The sequence below is a fragment of the Copadichromis virginalis genome, linkage group LG4 (genome assembly GCF_057382275.1).
Source record: "Copadichromis virginalis isolate Kocher_CV1m ecotype Utaka linkage group LG4, C_Virginalis_male_GT1.1, whole genome shotgun sequence".
NCBI lineage: Eukaryota > Metazoa > Chordata > Actinopteri > Cichliformes > Cichlidae > Copadichromis > Copadichromis virginalis.
Window position 1 is genome coordinate 24,327,055 of NC_140621.1, and position 19,823 is coordinate 24,346,877.

Genomic DNA, 19,823 nt, shown 5'->3' on the forward strand with positions numbered 1-19,823 from the left:
ACCTCTGGCTTCAATAGCGAATTACAATGTTTTAGGTGGAACTCCAGCAGGACCTCTGTGAAAAGGCAGAAAGGCCCCATGGAGTACAACTTTGGTTGAAATCCTCCTAACAAAAAAACCAAAAATGAATTCTGAAAATGACGCTGAGCACACAGGGAATGATTAAGCATACACACGCCTACATCAACACACAAATCAAAGCAGAAGGTCGGCCTCAATTATAAAACCCACATGTGCACAATTTCAAATAAAGTTCGGCATTGGCGGCAGAAGCATGGTTTTAAGTCAAATGATTATGTAGTTTAACTGAACCTGCCGCTTCCTTATCCTCCCACCTACTGTCACCGTTTCTTATCTAAACAAAGTCACACAAATGCTCGCGCCTCTTATTTACTTTCATCTCAACAACATCAGTCTTTCTTCGCCTACCTCGACGACCCAATTAAAGGAGTCACTCAGTGTATTTTTCTAGCTATCTGGACAGAATTCCACATGATAGTATCCACATGATAAAAGTCACCATAGGGTTAACAGTGGGATGTTAACTGTAATATTGAAAATTAAAAACTCTTTGTTCTGCGCACTTTTAATGGCAGCTTCCTTCTCGCGCCAGCATCTGCTCATCATATCTTTAATGCAGCATTTGTAATTCAGTGCTCAACACGCACGGTACAGCAATCCCCGGGGATCAGATATCACTGGATATCACCCAGTCTGACCTTGCAGATAACACCGTTGTAGTTTGCATCTGAAAGCCAATAAGTTTATTTAATTTTACAACTGCATTTGTTCGTTGTAGCAATTCTCTGGATAAAAGACTAAACAATATGCAGTAGAGGGAGCACCATCTTCCTAAGGGAGCATACAAATGAGACAGAGCTGGGTGTAATAGTGAAAGGCGAACTGGAGTCGGATAAAGCTCCATGCACGCAGACATTCAGGCATCCTTTTTAATATTCCTTAGATTGTGAAGTGCTCTGTAGTTGACTTGGATTTACAGTTGTTTTTAGATACAGACAGATGTAAACAGGGTGGCACCCTTAGTAGTGAGAATTTGCTATGCAAGTCACCGCATAAATTTTTGCATTACACACTTGAGGTATCCTCAACACTGGGAGTTCATGAACTGCAATGCATTAATTACCGTGTGCCGAGGAACCAGTCGTGTCTACTGGAAAATTAAATGAGTTCTTTGATAAGTCAAATGGAATCCCACTTTTTGCTGCGTTGTTGGCAAACACGGGCTACATTTCCAGCCAAATATGTGGTGCATTTCACTTAATTAAACAAAACTGTTCAATTTCCGTGTTTACACAGATTTGTAAAACATTTAGTAAAACTCAAATCGAAATTAAAGTGTTAACAGCCACTCTGTGTAAAGGCGAGTACTTCACACAACATGCCAATCATCACATTTTCAGCAGCTTCAGCATGACTCTGTCAAGAGTTCTATTTAATATATCATTCATAAATTATATGTGATCTTGGTGATTTTCAGCTTTAAATCTTCTTTGTAGAAGATTAATATTAATGCTGTTTGAGTGACTCTTTTCCATCAGTTTCTTTCTTCTCATTTTTCACTTTCACACTTACTTGTCGACTGAAACCTATGCCAATCAAACCTTACGCAAAGTCTTGCTTGTTAATTAGTCGCAAAATTTACACGGATCTGCCAAATTCTGTAATCTCACAGAAGTATAGCCAGTAACTGCAGAACCAAGTAACTACGATTTTTCCTCACTAAGCTCTTGGACAAAGGCAAATCATTGTAGCATGTTTATTTCTTTTTGTGTGGTTTTTTTTTTTAGCTTTCTAGGGACTAAAAGGCAGCTATTATAGATGGATTGATTGGTCTTCATTATGCTGATTATTAATAATGTCAACAATGTACTCAAAATGATACTTGATACGTTGATGAAAGGATTTAATTAATAATACCAAGCCTTCAGACTGATGCAGTACCACCAATTCTATGTATTTACCAGTTAATCAATAGGTAATTTGTTGCCTTTGTTGCCTAGAAATATAAAAGTAATTTTGAATAAGGTTCAAACGAGCAAAGCATTTAACTGCTCATCTCGATCTCTCATCAAATTTCCGAGATGATGACTGCAAAACATTTCTATCTGTTCATTTCCGTCTGTCAAGCGTCCTACAAATGATTTTTGCTTTCTCTTTTGTGTGTGTGTGTGTGTGTGTGTGTGTGTGTGTGTGTGTGTTTTTAAATCTCTGTGCTGCCATGAAGAAAATCTTTGGATATTTGGGAATTCTTTGGCGTTAACTTTAATTGTTTATTTTTGAAATGTTTAATTCGTTCTGAAGAAATGTCAGCAGCATGTTAATTTCGTGTTGTTTGTTGTTTCCTTCCATGTTATGTTCTGGAAAGAATTTGAAGATACTTGGATACTGCATTTTAATTTGTTTTATATATATATATATATATATATATATATATATATATATATATATATATATATTTTTTTTTTTTTTTTTTTTTTTTTTAGGTATTTATTTGACTGATGATCAGGAAACTATGCAGTAATCACATGGCGAGTAGAGTCAAAGTGGTAATAACTCACAGGTCTATTTTTAGTCAGTGTTTGTAGAGGAAGCATTGCTACAGTACTGTAGAGATTCTACAGGACTGAGCAAGAAAAGGTTGAGATTTATAATCAGGTGCTGCAAAATAACAACAACAATAATAAAAACTTAATTAGAGCCCTTATTAACCTGAGATGGTCTCACACGGACATCCGGAAACAAACTTCAAAGCGATGCATGCACACAGCACACTGTAAATGTCCAATCACTCAGACATATACAAGTTCACAGGCCCATACCCGTACTCCGGGGAGGTGGGGGGAAAATGAGATCAGATTCAGAGAGAGATCACTGATTGAGGGCAGTGAATCGATGGTTGGCTGGAGGCTCTGTGAAACCCGTGAGTGATGGTGCCGCATTTAATCGCCTTTTCTGTTTGTCTCAATTATGTTACATAATGGCTTCTTAACACCTGGGCTAACACCATGCTCAGTAAATGCCGTGTGCACTAGAAAGAGGATCTAAAGTAAAGACAGGGGCGTTAATAGTTGGTTGATAGCATGCTGGCTACTTGGTTGTGATGGTGACAAATTGTCAGTCTCTGTGTAAGGATCTAGTCATGCTCAGTTGGCTATATCAGGCAGAGGCACAGGCTTAATCTGAGACTGGCATGCAATTTAAAGATTTCTTTCACTTTTGTGCGTTTCTGTGTGTGTGATAGATGTGGGAGGACCCGCAGACCCCATTGCCCCCTCCATCATCATCCCCCCAAAGAACACCAGTGTAACAGTCGGGAGAAACGAAGCTATCATGGAGTGTGTTGCCAATGCAAGGTAAATGTTCACAAAGAGACATGCAGATCCTGAGGAGGAGACTGCAAATACACACAGTCAGGCATTCACACATTATCAAAACACCACCACCTTCTCCCACCCCCGCATCTGATATTTTGTGATTTAAATGAATCTTGGAATCTTTTGTTTGAACATAATAAAAAGTGTTTTGCACATCTCTCATTTTGTACCTCTCCTCCATTCTTCCCTTTGATTCAGGGCTTCACTCTGTTCTTCCAATCTTGCACAATCTGACTATTATCTCAAATTCAAAGACTTAATCAGAATGACAGATGTATCCCATTGCTCCCCCAGTGCTCTGTAACCTTGAAACAGAATATAAATCTATATTAAAAACCACGCTCTCGGTCTCTTGCTCTCTTTTTCTCTTTTTCATCTTTTTCTTTTTCAGGCCTCTTGTCAAAATGAGTATCACTTGGAGAAAAGACGGGGCAGTGGTCAATACAGGGATTCGCGATTTTGGCCGTAGATTGGTCATCAGCTTGCCTGCAGTTAGCGATAGTGGCTACTATGAGTGTGAAGCGTCACTTCGGAGCAGCAGTGTCCCCTCCGTCACGGCCGGGGCCTACCTGCATGTTCTTGGTAAACAACGTTACAACATACATTTTGACCCTACAGAAAGCAGCTTAGCCTAAATGATCAGTGCTAATCTTCAAGCTGAGATACTTTTCAGAGTCTCCATTCAAAGTTTATATTTCAGTATTAACGCTAATACTGTTATATAAAGTCGTGTAAATGCGCTATTGCCAGATGACGGTGATGATAAAAAGCACGCATTAGTTTTGTAGCTGTTTTTAAAGGCTATTAGCGAACAATCACTTTTCTTCTTCGGAACAGAATATCCTCTGTTTGTAAAAGAGCCGCCGAGTCACATCAGCGCAGAAATGGAGAAGGTAGTGGATATCCCCTGTCAGGCTCGAGGTTTGTGGTGTTTTTTTTCCACTATGCTCCTGCATGTGTGAAAGACTAAAAAAAGCAGTAAAAAAGAAAAGAAAATGGACTACAGGGTCACAGTGACCAGAGACAAAAAATAAGTAAATCCTTTCCTCCCTCTGCAGGCACACCACAGCCAGAGATAGTGTGGTATAAAGATGCAGTGCCCATCAGCCCGGTGAAGATCCCCAGGTACAGGGTGTTGGTAGGAGGCAGTCTACAGATCAACGGTCTCCTGCCAGATGACACAGGGATGTTTCAGTGCTTTGCTCGCAATCTAGCAGGAGAAATCCAGACAAACACCTACCTTGCCGTTACTAGTATGTCCCCCTTGAAATTTCTTTTCAAAGTTATCCACACGTCTGCTGATTCATTCTGTTTGTCTTTCAGCTCCTTCCTCTCTTCTCTTTCCTAATCCTCTCTTGTCCCACTCTCTGTCTTCCCTTTCTACACCCATCTATCTATATATCTCTTTGCAGTGACAGATTTGTCAGCCTTGGATGCTCGGGCAATTATTGCCTATTTTTGAATGAGAGAATGAGCAGGAGAAGCAGAGAGACAGAGGCGCCTTGTCAGATTCTCAGAGCTGTCTCTGAGAATGAGACTTGACAGCTGCCCCTTTTGTCAAGTCCATTAAGCTCTCAGCTGCTACCTGCTTTATTAGGGAGAAAGCTGTTTATGTCTCTCATTATCACCTCTGTCTTACCTGATTTTGCTTGAACCTATGCGTTTTTCTCTGTGTCTGTGCGTGTGTCTCATGTGCCTGACCCCTCCCCATCCAGGTATTGCTCCTAACATAACCGCTGGCCCCTCTGACAGTGCAGTGATTGACAGCATGTCAGTCATCCTACACTGTGAAACCTCGGGAGCCCCGCGGCCAGCCATCACCTGGCAGAAAGGTGCGTGGGCTAACAGCATGAGGTATTGGGGAGATTATTATGCTGCATTTTGACTCGTCAGTTAGACAAGAGCTATGAAAAAGATCCAGAATATATATTTTCTCCAAACAAGCTGTATTTCTTTACTGTTGCTGTGCTGCTTTCCCTTCTGTTTGTTTTCCCTGACATTTCTCCAATACTTTAATCTCTCTTGTTCTTTCCCCACACACCCCCCCCCCCCCCCCTTTTTTTGTTCCCCGTCCTTTCTCCCATATCATCGATCACTTCCACCCTTCCCTGCAGGTGAACGTGTCTTGGCCAGTGGATCGGTCCAGCTGCCCAGGTTCACCCTGCTGGAATCGGGCAGCTTACTAATCAGCCCCTCCCACCTGTCTGACGCTGGAACATACACCTGCATGGCCAGTAACTCGAGGGGCATTGACGAGGCTTCAGCTGACCTGTTGGTCTGGGGTAAGCGTAACAGCAACTGGACACCCTCTGTAGAACAGAATAGAAGTTTTTTGGAGCACACCATAAGACTGTGTGATCTAAGCTATTTAAGCTATTCTATTTTAATCTCTCTCTTTATTTTTTACATTGTTCAACACTTGTATAACTTGCTGAAAATGATGAGACCTACTCTAGACCTTTGGAATATGAGAAAAAATAAAAGGAGAAAATGTCTTTTTTGGTATTGTTATTATTAAATACATGACGTGTTAAATTCTAGAAGAATTACATGCTTTTTTTTCTCCTAGAGGTCATTGTCAAGACAGTTGGACTTGCACGTGAACTCATTTTTGTGACTAAATTCACATTACAAGTCTCTGTAACCTTGCAAAATACTTTGCCCACTGAAAATAGAATATAATTTATGCTATTTCAGAGAGATATTGAGTGAAAGATGAGACCAATTCCTGTAATCTCTGTTCGGTTCACTGATCAAACAGTCTCTGAATAACAGCCTTTGGGCATTTTCACAGCACGTACCCGCATCACTAAACCGCCACAAGACCAGAGTGTCATCAAAGGGACTAAGGCTGTTATGACCTGTGGTGTAACCCATGATCCCAGTGTCACTGTAAGGTAATTTTTTGGAATATGCTCTCTTTTCTTGTTGGTCTTACTCCTCATTCTTTTTATGTAAGTAAATGTTGTGCAATTAAGTAGCACTTTTCAAAAAGAGCAGTATATGTTCACTTACCAGTAACGTGCCCTTAGGATCACCTTGGATTTTAGTTTCTTGCCCAAGGACACTTTGGCTTATGGAGTTGACAGACATCATGTCAACAATGGGAACTGTAGACAACCTGTTCTACTACCTGAGCCAAGGCCATCCCATATTTTTTAATCACTCCCAGCCTTGCGAACAAGCTTGGGCATCAGTGTTGTACTTAATTAGTTTATGAAATCTGCATGAGATCTCATAGTGTTTATCCACCCTTAGAAGACTTCCTATGGGAAGCATTCGAAATGCTTGGAGTCAGATTTAGGAATTAGTCCATTGCCTTCCCTCATTCTTTAGACAGTCTTGAGCATGACAGAGTGTGTGTACAGGCATCTGTCTCAGAGGGAGTGAAATGATGTCTATGGAGCCCAGTGATTAGAGAGCCTGTCACCTGTGGGCCTACGACATTGATCAGATTGCAGGGTAAACAGATGAATATGTAAACAGAGTAATAACTTCAGACAGCGCCTTTAATTAAACGCAACACAGAGGAGATTAGCTGCAGAGCGCGAATAGTCGCTATTAATCACGGGAGCTCCTAATATTTGCATGTCTGCATGCATGTGCGCATGTAATGGGGGGTGTCCATATGTGTGGGTGGGTTAAATAACGAGGAGCGAAATCCGCGGATGATAAGTTGTGACACAGAGAGAGATTTTTCTGATCCAAACACTTTGCTGCCAGCTTTGTTGCGCTTTTCGTTGTTGCTAGCACCTTCTGTGTTTGGCGCATGAACTCATAAAGGGCAAACAAATTTGCGTGTGTCTGTTTTTTCGTGAGTAACATAGTTACGTTGTCACGCACGTGCTTTCAGACATGTGTGGGAGAAGAGCGGCACTGTGATTGACGTGAACACGTCCCCGCGTTTGCGTCTGGATCCTGACGGGACCCTGCACATCTCCCAAACGTGGTCGGGTGACATTGGAACATATACCTGCAGGGTGACCTCGGTGGGTGGCAATGACTCTCGCAGCGCCCACCTCCGAGTCAGGTTTGCATATTTACCCAATGTCTCCCCAGTCTTATCGTGCTGTTTTTAGTTGGTTTTTTTCCTCTGTGTTTTTTTTTTTCTTTTACATGCAACCAGGACATGATGGATGGATGTTTCCTCCACTGTTGTGGTTTATCACTGCTCTCCTCTCTAATCCATCAAACCCCTCGAATATTTACAATGCCTCGCTCTCACTCTAACTGTTCAGCTCTGTTATTTTCTGCCTTCTTGTCTGATTCTATTTCTCTTATCACTTGTTCCCTCTCACCCACATTTACACGTACAGGCAGTTACCTCATGCTCCAGAAAACCCAGTAGCAGTTCTGAGTACCACTGAGAAGAGGGCCATCAACCTAACGTGGGCCCAGGCCTTCGATGGCAACAGCCCCCTTATCCGCTACATCCTGGAGGTCTCAGAAAACAGTGAGTTTTTCTACCAAGCACCTCTATCACCTTTAACCATGCACACCTAATGCAAACTCACAAATGTAATAGTTTTATTAGTAATTTCAAAAGTGATATTGCTAGTTTGTTCTCAAAGGGGACACTAATTTGCAATCCCTCCTATTATATTACATTTCAATTGTGTATCTAAAATTGGCAGTTGCACACTCTCATACATTCCTCAATCTGTATAACTCAATTGCCTCACTTGTGCGTTTCCTTACAAATGAACAGGGAGACCAAATTGTTTTGCTGTCCAATACTCTTATCTTCCTTTCACTTGATAAAATCAAAGAAGTGGGAATGTTTTCACCCACTGAGACTAAATTGCTCAACCATTTCTCATCGAAGCTCAGGCTAACTGAGTAGATGACAACTCATTATAAGGAAAATGAATCTGAGGATGCAGATGGGATCTGGGTTTTGGATAATTGAATTGCAATTTGATATTTAGAGGGACTTTATGCAAAATAAATTATTTGTCTCCTATCAGTAGCTGCACTATTATTACTGAAAAAACGAAACAGTGGTGTGCAGGGATAGTCAGAAATAACAATGAATTTAAATTTAAGTTCGCAAGTGGTGGAGAGAGGTTTTTTTTTTCTCAAGAGTCTTAATGACCTCACAAGGTCATTCATCATTCTCTAGCTACTGCTCACAGCTTTATCTTTATGTGTGTCCTCTCTATCTCAGATGCGCCTTGGACAGTGCTGCTGGCCAACATTGAGCCAGAGTCTACTGGGGTTACTGTTGGTGGCCTCATCCCGGCGCGTTCATACCAGTTCCGCCTGTGTGCCGTAAATGACGTGGGCAGAGGCCAGTTCAGCAAAGAGACTGACCGGTGGGTGCTGCACTTAGCTGTTATGCATCTGCTGAATGTTAAAAATATTGCTCGTAGACTGTGTTTTTTAATGTGTACACTGGCCGCGAGACAAGCGTTGCACTTTGGAGGGCTTTTACTGTTCTGGAACAAGCCGTTCTTCCCCGCTCGTCTTGGCAGTTCAATAGAAAATCCTGTGATTATTTCCTGTAAGTCCACTTTTTGGTCTTCATTCCTCTGGGAGTGAGGGAGAGATGAGCCGGCTTCAGGATGGGCCTTTTCAAGATAAAACTGTGAATGAGCTGAAATTGCGCTTTGTGAAGACTTGATGGGTGCGCTGACCCAGCTTCGTCTCGCTCCCTCCTATTAACTTCCTTTGCCATACTTCATGAGTAAAATACAGAGAGGCTTGAAAGTGGCAGAGCTCAACACAGACTCAAATCTCAAGTGAATTTTCTTGACTAGGAAGAAGAAGCTGTCATAAACATGCAGGCCCACCTCCGCGCACTCTCACACACATTCTTAGCTCATCACTATTCACCTATGCACACTACTGTCTGACCTTGCGCGCATCAACACAACCCATTGGATGTTTTTTTCTAACTGCAGAAAGACCCTCCTCAAACCACACACTTTCGCGGAGCCAAATTCCAGTGTGAATCTGCCCAGACAAGAATGCACCACAGGAGGGTGACTGAGCGTCAGTGAGTGCAGGGCTTTTCTGAGGCACACCTCTTTGATCCTAAACACTCTGCTTTATCTCCTCCAGAGCAGTGCTCCGGTGCACTGGGAAGAAATCAAGATGTCATCTTAAATTGACTTAAGGGAAAAGTCTGCCTGGATCTCTCTTTCTTGTTCTTTTATATCTTTCGCTCACTCGCCCTGTCTCTCCATTGTGCTGCTCCATTTTTTACCAAGGCCTCTTTGATCTTTTTTCATGCCACAGCAAGCTGTCCCTCTGCGGACAGTATTATAGAGAATATGTTTTGGACAAAGACACAGCAACACTTAACCCAACTTTCCTTTATGGTGTTCTGAAAAAAACACAAAAAGCTGTCTTTATTATGTTTTGATGTCTATGATGAAATGGAATAGAAATATGCAGAAACCCAGGATAATTAATGCACGGCTTCACTTTGTCTCTGCTTTTACCTCTCCTTTATTCTTTCTTTTCTCCTTGCTCCTCGCTGCAGACTAACTCTCCCCGAAGAACCTCCCAGCGCCCCCCCTCAGACAGTCATCGCAAGTGGCCGCACAAATCAGTCCATCATGATCCAATGGCAGCCACCCCCTGAGAGTCATCAAAATGGTCCACTCCAGGGCTACATCATCAGGTAAAAAGACCATGACAACCTGCCTGTTTCTCTCTCTCTCTTTTTTTTTATCCAGGGATAGGTGCCTGTCTGGCCCTGTGCCATTCAGATGCGATAATAACTGTTATGCCAGTCCCTTTTCTCCCTTTCCATTTTGCTTCATTCTTGCTCATTGTGTCTGTAGAATAATTGGTGCAAATTAAATACCTTCTTCTACATCCATCTGTTGTCACCTCTCTTTTTGTAGCCATTTTATAACTGCTCTGCATGATTTTTTTTTTTCGTACTCTTACTGCTCTCAGTCCCTCGCTATTGGCAAAAAAATGCCAGTAAAATCCTAATATATGTTTATTGTGTTCTGTCTACTCCCCGAAAGCCTTCGGTTGATCCAGAATGCTGGAGCATGAGGACTGACAGGGCTAGAAAGAGAGACCATTTTTCTCCCATTTTAGCTTGTCTTCATGTTGTCCTTGCTAAATCCAGAATCTGATTTAAAAACCTTTTTTCACATATAAAGTCTTGAATAGTCAGGCCCCATCTTATTCTAAAAACTATATCGCCTTGAAAAACCACTTCCCTCTCAGACTGCTGGTTTACTTCATATTCCCTAACACACTTGTGGATATTTAAAAGTAAAATGGGAGAGAGCCTTCATGTTTCAGGCCCCTCTTCTGTGGAACCAGCTCCCAGTTTGGATATAGGAGACATCCTCTCTTTTTTTAAGATTAGACTTAGGACTGGATCAGGTGAGCCTGAATGCTTCCAATAAGCCTAGGCTACTGTGGGGTTTCCATTATGGATTCAGTATTTCTTCTTCTTCTCACCTCTTTTCACTTTCTATTTGTTTATATAACACTTTATGTTTAATTATTAGTTATTAATCTCCTTTTTTCCTCACCCCCAACTAGTCACAGCAGATGGCTGTCCCTCTCTGAGCATGGCTCTGCCAGAGGTTTCTTCCTTTTAAAAGGTTTTTTTTTTTTTCATTTCCACTGTCACCAAGTGCTTGGTCACAGGGTGGTCTGATTTTTTGGGTTTTCTCTCTATTATTGTAAGGTCTTTACAATGTAAAGTGCCTTGAGGCGACTGTTGTTGTGATTTGGTTGCTGTATAAATAAAACTGAACTGAATTGAATGGTCTGTGCGGTCCTTGTCTTTCTGTCTTTCTCTATCCTTCAATTACTCTGCTCTCAGGTACTGTCTGTCTGGGCTTCCAGTTGATTGTCAGATGAAAAACATCACAAACCCAGACCAAACAAGTTTGCTCCTGGAGGACCTCATCATCTGGACCAACTACGAGATTGAGGTGGCAGCGTACAATGGAGCAGGCCGGGGCACCTACAGCCACAAAGTCACTGAGTGGACTCTGCAAGGAGGTGAGAGTAGCAAACAGACAATATTATAGTAAAAGCAGGGCTCAAGTTAATCGTTGTCTGCAGGCATCACGCTGTGGGTTTCAAAGTTTCCCTTTTTACTTAAAATTAAGCTTGAAACGTGAAACTTGACACATTTATCTTTCTTTAATGTCAAATTAAGAGTTATCAATCATGCAATCATGTTTTCATTTTTTTATTTACCACTGAAATGGTGATATGTACACATTTTAAAGAGTACAGCCACTACATTTTTTATTTCTGTTTCCTATCTTGAATCATTTCATTTCATTTCATTCATTTCATTTATTTATTCATTTTCAGGCACAACAAATACCTATATTGAACATAAAATACACAAAACAAAAAACAAAACTTGCCTGAAAAAGGAGTGGGACGAAGAAAACTTATTAAATCCCACCCCTATACTCACTCATCAACAAAAAAAAACAATAAACTTCCCGCAGCTACGCCCATCATTGCATACAGACCCATCAACAGCCCCGGGCAGATACAAGCATCTAAGCGGCAGCTCGCAACCAACAATTAGAGCCTTCATAACTGAATACAGAATATATAAATTATAAATTGCATTACCACAGGTAACAGGCAGTAATAACTACAAGTAACAGACACACATACATATACATACATATATATCTACACACACAAGTACATATATGTACATACATACGCACACTTTATTTTTTATTTTTTATTTTGGAATCCATACCAGCAATGGTAAGAGGACAGACATTACAGAGCACACTAAAACCCATCATTGAGTATACTGTGACCAGACCAACTGTTTGTAGAGAAATTTAAATCTATGAATATTTTTGCATTGTTTCAATTGTAAACTCAGACTGTTCCAGATTTTCACACCACATACAGACACACAAAAGCCTTTACGGGTTGTTCGAGTTCTGGGTAATTTGAATTCTCCAAAGCCTCTCACATTATAAACCTTTTCTCGAATTTCAAATCTAGTTTGTAAATTTGCCGGTAAAAGTTTAGTAAAAGCTTTATACAAAATTATGGATGTATTGTAATTAACCAGATCCTGGAATTTAAGTAACTTTGCCTGAAGAAAGAATTTGTGAGTATGATCTAGATAACCAGCCTTGTGAATAATACGCAGTGCTCGTTTCTGTACTGTGACTAATGGATTAGTTGTATTTTTATATGTATTTCCCCACACTTCCACACAATATGTAAGATATGGAAGAACCAGGGTACAGTACAGAGTACGAAGTGCATCTTTATCAAGGAATTGTTTCACTTTGTTCAAAACTGCGAGGCTTCTGGAAATTTTGGTTTTTATGTGTCTGACGTGGGGTTTCCATGAAATTTTGTTATCAATTATAACTCCCAAAAATTTGTTTTCACTCACATTATCAATTGGTACACCTTCAATGATAATTGGTAATTCTATATTATATTTTAAATTACCAAAAAACATTGCTTTAGTTTTATTTATATTTAATGATAATTTATTTATGTCCATCCATTTTTTTATTAATTTTAGCTCCCTGTTTACAGTCATTACAAGATCAGTATAATCATCGCTACTGAAAAATATGTTGGTGTCATCTGCGAACAGTATGAGTTTAAGTACTTGAGAAACATCAAAAATATCATTTATGTATACATTGAAAAGTTTTGGTCCCAACACTGACCCTTGGGGAACACCACATGTAATACCAAGTTTCTCTGAATGGTAATGCCCTATGCTAACATATTGTTCCCGACCTGTTAGGTAACTTTTTAACCAGTTACCAGCTTTCCCTCAAATACCATATCTTTCCAATTTATCCAGTAAAATTGAGTGATTGATTGTGTCGAAGGCCTTTTTGAGGTCAACAAAAATACCAACTGCATATTTATTTTTATCCAGTGTATCAGTAATTTCTTCTACTGCCTCAATTATCGCCATTGAAGTGGTTCTTTGCGTTCTGAAACCATACTGACCAACATTTATTATTTGATGTTTTTCAAGGAATTTTTCTAATCTTGAATTAAAAAGTTTTTCTAGAATTTTTGAGAATTGAGGCAGTAGAGAAATCAGCATTCAGCACAGAGCAGCAAAAAGGTCTGTAAAAGGCATGACAAGTCATAAGTAAGTGCTATTTTCCTTTCAACGCTGCTTATTTTTAGTCTTAATAAATGCTGCGATAAACACAGTATACAGCTATGAGCCCATAAGCGTCATCATATACTTCAGCCCAGGCTTTTACTTAACTTTTAGTTTGGGGTTTGAGATTTATCTAGATTCATTAATTTTGTCCTTGCTTATTTTTATCACATATCTCTGTATGGTTATGCATAACACATGCTTACTACCTTTTAAATATATATGTTTTTCTTTGAAAATGTGTGTCTTTTTTACTGAGTGCCCCATTAAAATGCATGCTGTTGTTCAGACTTTCATAGTTTCATAGTTTCCAGATTTTTGCATTTGTCCTTATTTTTTTTATTTTAGAATGTTTTTGTTTGTTTGTTTGTTGGTTGGCTGGTTGGTTGGTTTTTATTATAATAATAATATGTTATACAGTAGTGGCAGCAGGAACAGCGCTATGATTAGCACTGTTGCCTCACAACAAGGTCCAAAGAGGGTTGTAGTTTTGAATCGGCAACGTTTCTATGGGTAGTTTGCTTGTTCTCCTCATGTCTGCATAGGTTGTCTCCAGGGACTTAAACTTCCTCCTACAATCCAAAGACATGCAGTTAGTGAGATTAGGTTAACTGATTACAGACATCCCAGACTCCATAAGTATAACCTTTATTTTGACAGCCCAAAGACTTTGGTTGTTTTTCTCAGCACAGATTTAATTGTTTCTGCATATAAACTATCGAGTGATGATGAGTGTCAGATATGTGACATATCTTTTGATTTTTGCAGAGAGAACCTGTCTCGGTTGGCTTCTTTTCTCATTGTACATGCTGAGTAGTGTAATTAGAACACATATTGTGAACTTTCCCCGGTGTCATACAGCTACATATTTCGACACGCCTACTGATTCCAACACCTTAGGCTTCTTGTTTCCCTGTCTGTTCAAAATCTTCAGAGGATAAAAGTCAAATTAGCAAAATCTGTTTTTGCCTTTGTGGCAGCAGATCTGAAGGGAACAAGCTTTTAGATATTTAGCTTTCGGAAATCTGGCTTCATATTTTTTTCCAACGTGACGTTGTAACACAGTAACATGCTGACTTTTTGTAGATTCCAGCTTTTGTGTTAGCGTGTTGAAAGGTTAATCTGAGTTTTTACTTTAAGATTTAAAGATGTCATCATTGCTGCCAGTCAAGGTCAATCCATAGATGACAGTATGTCTAGAAATCTTCCTTCTATACTTTACCAAATGCCTTCTGATTCAGATGCACTGTGCTGACGTTGAATGTGATTTTAAATTCCTTTAACTTGTATATAAAGCTCTGACAGGCTTAACACATATCTCTGGATGCCTGTCGTGGTAAATCCATTACATGAACAGAGATCTCTGCACCATACTCAATAAATATTCCCTTGAGCATCCATAAGAAAACTGGGAGGGTTCACATTTCATCATATGTTCCATTTCCTGCTAAGAAACAGTTATCCAAGGAAAATTCAGAAGTTATTTTTGACTTCTTTGGATTTTACAGGCGCTCGGGTTTTTGCATTACTAGTCTGTTACACTCTTTTCAAGTCTAAATGTCAGGTAGCGTAAAAGAGAGTGAGAGCAGGCTCTTAGTTTGTTCCTATAGTATGGAAATAAATACACAGAGCTCTTGTGTCTGTCTTAGTTATGATTATAATTGCGCAGCTTCAGCAGCACATGCCTTTTGTTTATTTTAAGAAACACTGCTCTTCGAGTGCTTTCTCATTTCTCCCTCAGTTTCCTCTTTGCATTCTTCCATACATAGCCCTTTGTATAAATATTGTTCATTTGTGTAATGAGCCCTACATGTGTCTTTGAGATGAATACAAGCTGTCTCTTTGAACGCTTTGTTTTGTCTAACGACAAACTTTTATTTTGAAATGAGGGAATCTGTCTGGCACAACTAATCTTAAAACCTTGGAAATTTGTGCACACATTTTGTGTAATGTCTGATCAATTAGCCAGTTAATGATCGATTCCAGCTCAGAATCCATTGCATCTGCAATTAAACAAATGTGTGGAGAAGCACAACCGTGCTGTGGCGAATTAGCAAAACTATGAAACCTGGAAAGTATAGCATATGTCGCAATTTTATTTCCCTTTTCTCTTCACTTGCAAAAAATGTAAAAATGGTTTCATCATCTGTGTCATTGTTAGTGAACACGAGCAGTGAACATGTTTAGCTGAGCTCTCGTTAATTGGATGTTTCCATCATTCGTGCCATTAAAGACAGAAGAGCAGAAGAGCAGGTTATGCTCTGAATTTCAATACAAGAGAATTAAGAAATGCACAAGGACAGGAGGACCAGTACCGGCCAGTCAGCTTCATTAATGTGCAACTCCCTGACTGTTTTCCGGTGTTACATCAGAGTGGCATGCTCGCTTCAAACAAACTGCTGCAGGGTTCACCTGGAAGCTGCCTGAGGCAACTGCTTTCACACCCGGTGTGATTGGCATGTTCTTACCTCCCCAAATGAGCAAAAATAAAAAATTCCCTGAGCCTGATTCTCACGCTCTAAATGAGGTTGGTCTGAAAGCGCCTCTTGAAGGCTTTTCCTTCCATGTCTCATCACTATTCCCATTTTTCTCTCTTCCTTTGCTTATCTGTCTGCCCCTCTCTCCCTCTACCTTAATCTTTCACTCTGCCTGCACCTCATAATGTTTTTTTTTTTACTTCCTCTGGATCAGTGCCCACTGTGCCACCAGGAAATGTACAAGCCGAGGCTGTCAACTCCACTACTGTGCGCTTTACCTGGACTGCCCCGAGCCCGCAGTTTATCAATGGAATCAACCAGGGATATAAGGTGAGCAGCTCCTTTCTGTAAACTGGTGCACTCTGGTGGTCAAGAAGGGCATTGTTGTTACAGTATACAAGCACTATCAGTCAGATTTTTTTTTTTAACTCACTTGATAAATCCTAAAAAAATCTTTGGTACCCAAAATGTCCACAATAACATCTCCTGTTATTCAATTTCCAGCTTTTGGCCTGGGAACCAAGTCGGCCCAACGAAGTCGCTGTGGTTACAGTGCGCCCCAACTTTCAGGACAGCGTTCACATTGGCTATATAGCAGGCCTTAAAAGGTTCACAGAATACTACACTTCAGTATTATGCTTCACTACCCCGGGAGACGGTCCCCGCAGTCCGCCTCAGCGGTTACGCACACATGAGGATAGTATGTGTCCCTGTTCAGGAAGTTATGTTGGTATTTAAAGATCATTATGTGCCAGGCTGTTGTCCTACTCATACGCTATTTGTTTTTATTATGTTTTTATAGCCCCTGGTGCAGTGGGACACCTTAGTTTCACTGACATATTGGACACCTCTCTAAAAGTTAGTTGGAAGGAGCCACAAGAGAAAAATGGTATTCTCACAGGTAACCATTAAAGATGACTATATAACATGATTATGTCCCTTTGCGTTGTCCACTGTTTTAAGTCACCAAGACATAAAACTGAAATTACTGCGTAACTGTTTGGTAATTCCCCACCACTTTCAGGTTATCGCATCTCCTGGGAGGAGTTCAACAGGACAAATACCAGAGTAACCCATTATTTGCCCAACCTGACTCAGGAGTACAAGGTTACGGGGCTCACTCCTCTCACTACTTACACCATCCAGGTGGCAGCCATGACCTCCAAGGGCCAAGGCCAGCTCTCTGCTTCCACTATTTCCTCTGGTGTACCCCCAGGTCAGGCCTTTACTGAGTAGTTTAACGATTAGTACTCGGTAGACACTAGAATAGTAATTTTACTGAGCGGATTTCTGTTCAGCAACCTCTAAATTCTATGAACAATTCAATTACTACTATTCAAGTGTTCATTCAATTCTTTACTACAGAGCTACCTGGCCCTCCAACCAATTTAGCCATCTCCAACATCGGCCCCCGCTCTGTCACTCTCCAGTTCAAACCTGGTTATGATGGCAAAACATCCATTTCCCGTTGGCAGGTTGAAGCTCAGGTATGATTTAGTTAGACATTTTAAGATTATTGTATTTATCTTTATTTTCATGCTTAGGTTGAACTGTCATTTTTGTTTCATTTGTTCAGCTGCTGATACCACTCCATTTCCCTATGCATTTTAGATTGGTATAATTGGAGAGAATGAAGAGTGGCTAATGGTTCACCAGCTGGCTAATGAACCTGATGCTAGATCACTGGAGGTTCTGGACCTGAACCCTTATACTTACTACAGGTGAGTGCACACGCATCAAACCACTGCGCACCCTCCACACACAGAAACTGTCTCTCCTGTGTAATGTTAGATTAGGAATTATTTTAGCCTTTAACTCTGCTCATAAAAAGATCCTGTTCCCTTTTGCTACATTGACCGACTTTGTTTTTGGACATCATTAAAGCCCCATTTCATCAGACCTGTAACAGATCAGTTCTAATCCTCTGTATCATGATCAACACCAGTTTATCCACAATGTTATCCACAGTTATCTGGCTTCCTTTGTTGCAGGTTCCGAATGCGTCAGGTAAACATCGTGGGCACAAGTCCTCCAAGTCAGCCGTCCAGAAAGATCCAGACCCTGCAGGCCCCTCCAGACATCGCCCCAGCAAATGTCACCCTGCGCACAGCTAGTGAGACCAGCCTGTGGCTTCGCTGGGTGGTAAGCCACCCTTCATTTCACATTGGTCCCAATTCAGTTAGTCTGAAGTTTATTGAGTTTCATCAGATATTATTAGGTCAGGACTCAATTTTGGATATGTAGATTTTAGCATGTTTTTGCATGCACCATGTAAAGGCTATTTTTAAATTACTTTTTTTTCTTCTGGAAATGTTGGAAAGTATGGTTGGGATAAGACAGAATTGGGAAAATGCCCTTGGGTTGTTAAAATTATTAAGATAAGCTTTGTAAAAATCTGATTTTGGTGAAGGACATAAAAATTCATCCATCCATTTACATTTTACGGTCCCATAAAAATCGTGGGGAAAAAATCACATAATAAAAAGTTTGCAATAAAATGATTACTTTGACAGTTTAAAATAAATAAACCTGTTTTCAAAAGCCTTAGTTTAGAAACCTTTTTTATGTTGTTTTTTTTTGCTTCTGCAAATTTGCTGCTCTTCTCTGGATTCTCTTATATGATGAATAAATAAAGGAGATGATATTTACGATGGTTCAGAAAGCCACATGCACTATGTCCTTGGTTATGGCTAATTTCTGTGTCAGCAAGGTTCTCTTTGCGTCACCGCGGTGTCAACTAAGCACCGAGACACAGAGACTCGTGGCATTCCTGCAGCTCCTTAAAAGGATTAAAAAAGGTAGATATACCAGCAAATAGGTGTCAGCTGGGTAATAGGCTCTACAAATTGATGACATAGCTCACTGATCGTGACCTCCTTTCACAAGCTGAGTGTTAAACTGTCGTAAAAATTTTGTGGCTCACTTCATGGCTGTGGCATAGAAGCATCTATGAATCAGGACTGCGCTAATTTAAAAACTACAGCTCCTTATGTTCAGTGCACTTAAGCACTTGCAAACATCAATTGTTTGCAAGTGCTGGTGATAGCTACTATTCTCAAATAATTGATCTATGTTAATCTTATTAGTACTGACAGACAAAGTTAAGTGAAAGTGAAAGTGCACAACTGTTGCTTGTGAAGCTTGCACACAAGAATTTCACTCACATGTGCTGTACCAATGTACCTGCACATGTGATGTGACAATAAAAGTGATTTGATTTGATTTGATTGGAAGAATATTGTTGCATTTCAGTAATAATATATTTTTAAAAATCCGAAAAGCTATATTTATGCCCTGCTAAGCAACTACATTTTAATTGCTTTTCAAGACTTGTAGCCTAAATATGAACCTGTAGTTCCTGATTTAAAGTTCTACAGTTTTCTTAAAACATTATCGCATTTTAAAATCTAAGCTAATCCCTGCAATTCAAACGAATTCTTCTTGTTCTGGCAACACTTTGTACCTACTGTCAATTATGATGAAATTTCTATTGATCTTGCTTGAACTGTGGATATAAAAACAGCAACAACAAAAAATCATCTTAGCCTCTTCCAGAGTGGGAGTACAATGGCAATCCAGATCTGGTTGGGTATCGCATCCAGTACGCCAAAGCCGGAACTAAAGGGGGGGTCCTTTCTCACGTCATAATGGACCGCCTAGAGAGGGAGTTCACCATAGAGGACTTGGAAGAATGGACAGAGTATGAGGTCAGAGTTCAGGCCATCAACGGTATTGGCTCTGGACCATGGAGTCAGCCAGTCCACTGCAGGACAAGGGAGTCTGGTGAGAAAATAAATATCCTATGGCAACATAAATCACATAAATGTCATTGAAGTC

At 40.3% G+C, this 19,823-nt stretch overlaps 1 protein-coding gene across 5 annotated transcripts in view; it reads left to right on the forward strand.

Annotated features, from left to right (window-relative positions):
* Positions 1-19,823, forward strand: part of LOC146711514 (protein sidekick-2-like) — an 86,931-nt gene that overhangs the window by 54,136 nt on the left and 12,972 nt on the right. For all 5 annotated transcript variants that reach the window (XM_085454365.1, XM_085454361.1, XM_085454363.1 and 2 more), the window contains exons 6-25: positions 3,263-3,374; positions 3,787-3,977; positions 4,233-4,316; positions 4,454-4,648; positions 5,111-5,227; positions 5,510-5,677; positions 6,190-6,292; positions 7,249-7,425; positions 7,712-7,848; positions 8,563-8,710; positions 9,883-10,023; positions 11,197-11,378; positions 16,201-16,316; positions 16,491-16,686; positions 16,789-16,887; positions 17,011-17,202; positions 17,352-17,473; positions 17,598-17,707; positions 17,978-18,128; positions 19,532-19,769. In XM_085454365.1, coding sequence (XP_085310491.1) covers positions 3,263-3,374; positions 3,787-3,977; positions 4,233-4,316; positions 4,454-4,648; positions 5,111-5,227; positions 5,510-5,677; positions 6,190-6,292; positions 7,249-7,425; positions 7,712-7,848; positions 8,563-8,710; positions 9,883-10,023; positions 11,197-11,378; positions 16,201-16,316; positions 16,491-16,686; positions 16,789-16,887; positions 17,011-17,202; positions 17,352-17,473; positions 17,598-17,707; positions 17,978-18,128; positions 19,532-19,769 — 2,979 coding nt within the window. The remainder of the gene's footprint in view (positions 1-3,262; positions 3,375-3,786; positions 3,978-4,232; positions 4,317-4,453; positions 4,649-5,110; positions 5,228-5,509; positions 5,678-6,189; positions 6,293-7,248; positions 7,426-7,711; positions 7,849-8,562; positions 8,711-9,882; positions 10,024-11,196; positions 11,379-16,200; positions 16,317-16,490; positions 16,687-16,788; positions 16,888-17,010; positions 17,203-17,351; positions 17,474-17,597; positions 17,708-17,977; positions 18,129-19,531; positions 19,770-19,823) is intronic.